This window comes from Elephantulus edwardii, unplaced genomic scaffold (genome assembly GCF_000299155.1).
Source record: "Elephantulus edwardii isolate Elephantulus edwardi_28Jun2011 unplaced genomic scaffold, EleEdw1.0 scaffold00168, whole genome shotgun sequence".
Taxonomy (NCBI): domain Eukaryota; kingdom Metazoa; phylum Chordata; class Mammalia; order Macroscelidea; family Macroscelididae; genus Elephantulus; species Elephantulus edwardii.
In genome coordinates this window covers 7,082,067-7,087,345 of record NW_006399918.1, presented here as the reverse complement: position 1 = coordinate 7,087,345, position 5,279 = coordinate 7,082,067, and the positions used below count along the sequence as shown (strand labels likewise).

General features: G+C 37.8%; 1 protein-coding gene across 1 annotated transcript in view; it reads left to right on the top strand.

Annotated features, from left to right (window-relative positions):
- Positions 1–5,279, top strand: part of ARHGAP30 (Rho GTPase activating protein 30) — a 21,308-nt gene that overhangs the window by 4,684 nt on the left and 11,345 nt on the right. Inside the window, exon 2 of the mRNA XM_006895546.1 lies at positions 3,383–3,485. Coding sequence (XP_006895608.1) covers positions 3,383–3,485 — 103 coding nt within the window. The remainder of the gene's footprint in view (positions 1–3,382; positions 3,486–5,279) is intronic.

The following is a 5,279-nucleotide window of genomic DNA, read 5'->3' as shown; positions in this document are numbered from 1 at the left end:
AACAACAACAACAACAACAACAACATATAGGTGAACACAGAACACAGCTTTTTATGATGCTGAGAGCTGATAGGCATTTCCCTGGTCAGTTCTGGTTGATAGGACTCAATGCTTTGTAATAGACAGTGTTCTCGATTAAATCCCCAAGGGATGCCACTGATCCTTATAATGGATTTAATTTATTGAGTCATTTAACAAACTTTTATTGAGAACCTCCTTGATGTTAACACTGCTAAATGCTGGAGAAGAGGTTACTATTTGTCAGAAAGTATATATTTAAAAGAATCTAATTATAGCAACATTCAGTAAATACCACAACATGGATACGAATAAAGGGTTTGAGATGTATTTTGAGGAATATGGAGATATTCGCTAGGCAGGATCAGAGGAGAGATTCCAGGTAAGGGAATAATGTAAGTAATAGCACCAGGATTTGTTCATGTACTACAAAAGGGCTGAAACATAGAATTTGTGGGATAAATTAGCTGGAGCTGAGGCTGGGTCTGATTTATGAAGGGTCTTATATGCTATACTGAGACATTTATAGTTCATTCTGAATGTGTAAAGTAAGCAACGGGGATTAGGATATGCTGGAACAGTGTGTAGCAATAAATTTTAGGATTTCTTTGTTTTTGTTTGTTCTTTCTTGTCGTGTACTGTTGAATCAGATCCAGCTGGCACAGGAGGAGATTGCCCCTCCGTCTCCAGTAGAGCATCTGGTGGATTTGAACTGCGTGTTTTTGTGATTGCAGTGCAGCCTCTTGCCACTAGGCCATCAGAGCTCCCTCAGCAACACATTTTAAAACAGGGCTGTGCTCTGGAAAGACAGCTGTTTGGCCATGTGGGACTATTCAGCACATTGTTTTTGAGGGAGCCCTGGTTGCACACATTTTAAGTTGGCTGCTAACTGAAAGCTTGGCAGTTTGAACTCACCCAGCAGCTCTGTGGGAGAAAGACCTGGAGATCTTCTTCTGTAAAGATTACAGCCAAGAGAACCCCCCGGGGTAATTGTACTCTGTCATATTGAGTTAATGTGAGTAAAAAAAACTACTCAATGCCACTTAACCAACTCAACAGCATGTCTGGGAGATATTCTTGGGTGGCACAAATGGTTAAGTGCTTGGATAATAACCAAAAAGTTGGCAGCAAAAAAGGTGCCTCGAAGAAAGGCTGCCTGGCAAGTACTTCTGAGAGATTGTTGTTGTTTGCTGTCCAGCCAATTCAGATTCATAGTGACTTCATAGTACAGCCATTGAAAGGAAACCCTACAGACAGTACTGGTTCACACAGCAAGCAAAGTTAGCATGAGCTGGTTTCTTTACTAATCTGTAGCGAATAATTTCACACATTTTCACCACATCAAAGAGTCTCCTTGGAGATATGCTTAGCATAGGTCTGTCTCAAATGCATAGCACCTTCCTACAGAATGATAGCTTCTTTTCATATTGATAATCTCTGACATGGATCAAGGACCTAGTAAGCAAGGAAAGTGAGCACAGACTTACTTGTGTTTACTTGCTAATGTGAAGTGAATAGTTTTCATGATTTTCTTTCCTTTTTTTTGGTACCACACTCCATGTGATGAAATCCATGTGAAATTGTTCACTGTAGATTAATAAATAAGCATCACAAGAAAGCCTCTGCTTACCTTGTTTACTGAGTAATCCATCTTATAGAGTGTGATTCTACTCTGAAACACCTTGGAACCACTGTGAGTCAGAATTAAATGGACGACAGCTAGTTTGGTGTTTTGTTTTTTCTTTTTATCCCCCCACCTGAAATGCTATATTATACACTGTAAGCAATGCCAGCATGGGTCATACTCAGAGTTTGTCATTAGGAGTTTATAGACCAGTACAACAGAAAGGTGGACCAAGGTCTGGAGAACTATTATAATTTTTAGAATCTTGAATTTTAATCTTGGTTCTAGCTGAGTGGTGCTAGGGATTTTTTTTAATTCTGAATTTTCTTTTTTAATTTTAATTTTTTATTATTTTGTGTATGTGTACCATCAAATTGGATCTAACTGGTACAGGAGGAGACTGTCCCTCCTTCTCCAGCAGAGCATCTGAACTGTGCACCTCTGGGATTGCAGTACATCTACTTGCCACTAGGCCATCAGAGCTCCCCTTAATTCTAAAATTTCTTATTTGCAAAATAAGATTGTTGTTGTTGTTGTTATTATTGCTATGTACCATTGAAATGGATTTGTATCTGACTCTTCTGCAGGTTTTCAGAGGCGCTAAATCTTATAGTAGGAGAGTGCTCATCTTTCTTCTATGGAGTAGCTGATGGATTTGAACCATGTACTTTTGCCTTAGTAGCACAATTTCGTACCACTAAACCACCAGAGCTCCATAAAATGGGGGTTAGAATACCTAATTTACAGGAGAAAAACATCATGCTTGGTAGAGTCTAAGAAAAAAAGGAAGATCCTCAACAAGTTGGATTGACACAAAGACTGTAATAATGGGCTCACACTCAGTTGAGTATGAAGATGGTGCAGGATGGGGCAGTGTTCTCTGTTGCATATAGAATTGCTGTGAATCAAATTGAGGGTACATAGCAACAGCAACAACAAATTACAGAATATATACATAGCGGTTAGCGTAGTACTGGACATATAGGTGCTTTCCCTCTGCTGAACTGACATATTTGGTGATCTATCACTGTTTTGTGTACCTCTCCAGAATGGAGTTCATGTTATGAACTTACTTACCAAATGAGGTGCTTCTCAGTAATTGTCCAATCAGCCTTGTTCCATTTTGATTTACACAACTAATAAATAAGTCCTTTGTTTTATGTAGAGAGTGTCTAGACTAGCCGTTTACCTTATTCCATTTCCAACAAGATTGCTGATCCTTTAAAAATTTTGAAGCAGCAACCAATAAGATTTAAACCAGTGGCCATGGAGTGGATTCTGACTTGAGACAACCCCATGTGGACCAGAGTGGCATTGTGATCCCTTCCCTTTGGGTTTCAATGGCTGATTTTTCAGAAATAGATTGCTGATTGCCCTTGTGTAGACTCTAAACACCACCTCTCTGGTTAGTAGCTAAGCATGTTAACTGTTTTCACCACCCACAGACTCTAACTAGCAATTATTGAGTCCAATTTCAGCTCAACATACTTTCTCACAAAGGAACAGTCTATTAGGAGATGGAGTCCCATCACTGGAGGGTTCTAGCACCCCAAGAAAGCAAAGATGCTCTAGAGAGGTTGACAGGTTTGATCAGGAAGAATGTGAACATTTTTATTGGAGAACTTCACCTTCAATCTCCACATCCTCTTGCCTGGTGCTCCCATATGTCCATCTGACCTCTGGTAGTCTCTCACCTCGCAGACCTGATTTCTTGTTCTCTCCACCATTTGTATCATCCAGTGCCACAGGTGCTAAGGAGCTGTGCAGAGTTTGTGGAGGAATATGGAGTGGTGGATGGGATCTATCGTCTCTCAGGGGTCTCCTCCAACATCCAGAAGCTCCGGTGAGTCAGGCAGAGCTGGGAGGGTTCTGAGACCACAAGGTCAGGGAGGCAGAGGACCATATTGGAGCGTGCTGGGGAAAGTAGAAAAGGGTGATGAGGGTAAGAGGTGAAGAAAACATATGATGGGGATTCTTAGGGAAAAATGCTGCCGAAATCTCCTCAGGAGAGAAAGATTGAGATCACCCCATTTTCTGCCACCTCAACACACACACACACACACACACACACACACACACACACACACACACACACACGTTGTATACTGTAGAGTTGGAACTGACCCATAGGTGATCTTCCAGCGGGTTTTCAGAGGCAGTTAATTGCACGGCAGAAAACCGCACGTCTTTCTTCTATGGAGCAGCTGGTGACTGAAACAAGCATGCCTTCGGGATTGCAGCGCAGTTTCTTGCCACTAGGCCACCAGAACTCCAAACACACAAAGATATCTCTCTTTTTTTTAATTATTATTATTCATTTGACTTTAATTCACCTATCATAAAATATACCATCAAAGAACACAAAATTTGCTAATTTTTTTAGTATATTCACAAACTTGTGCAATCACCACTAATTTTTTTATTACCCTTTCCTTCCCCCGAATGAAGTCGCTCCGCATTCTCTTCTTGTTTGTTCTAGTCATTTATTAGCAATATAGTATCAGACACTCTTGGCTTTTTGTGCCTAATTTCTTTCATTTAGCAAAATATTTTCAAGGTTTATCCAGATGGTAGTGTAAATCAATATTTCATTCCTTTTTATGGCCAGATAACATTACATTTTATGTATATACTAGGATTTGTTTTTTTACCTATTATTTGATGGACATTTGAGTATTTCTTTTAACTACTACTATGAAAATTTAGATACAAGTTTTATGTGCATATACCTGAATGTGAATATATAAGTTTTAGTTAGTATACCTGCCTGTGGAATTGTTCAGTCATATGGTAACTCTTAATTTAATTTTTTTGAGGAACTGCTGAACTATTTTCCATAGTGTCTGTACCATACCATCAGCAATGCATGACATTTCTAATTTTTGTTTGTTTTCACCAACATTTATCTGTACTTTTAAAATACAGGCATCTTGGTGAGTATGAAGTACTGTTTTATTGTAGTTTGATTTGCATTTCTCCATTGACTAATGATGTTGAACATCTTTACCTATGCTGATTGGCCATTTGCAAGTATTTTCTTTAGAAATGTCTATTAAAATTCTTTATCTTTTTAAAATTTTTTGTCTTTTTTTCAAAATTTTGCATGTTGTTTAATTTGTAGTACAATGATAAGATAAATAAGAAAGAATATGCCATTGAAAAACATTTAATTCAGACTTTTTAGAAGAAGAAATAAATTTGGAAAGAATTGGTTCGCACCCTTTTTAGGACAGGAAATTAATTTGGAAAGATGAACTTATTCTCTCTCTACTGATTGTCTTTTTATTATTGAGGTTTAATATGTCTATATATTGAAGACACTTTACTTTATCAGAGATACAATAGCAAGTATTTTCTTCTGCTCAGTGAACTATCTTTTCACTTTCTTGATGGCATCCTTTGACAAATAAAAGTTTTAATTTTGATGAAGTCTAACTTATCTACTTTTTATTTAGTTGATATGATATATGCTTTTCGTGTCATATCTAAAAAACTGTTACCTAATCTAATGTTATGATTTCCCCTGTTTTCTTTTAAGACTTATATTCACTCCTTTTTAGAAAACCAAAAAATAGCTATTTAGGTTCATTTCTTCTACTTCTACCATATTCCCACTCTAATCTGTATATATATATAT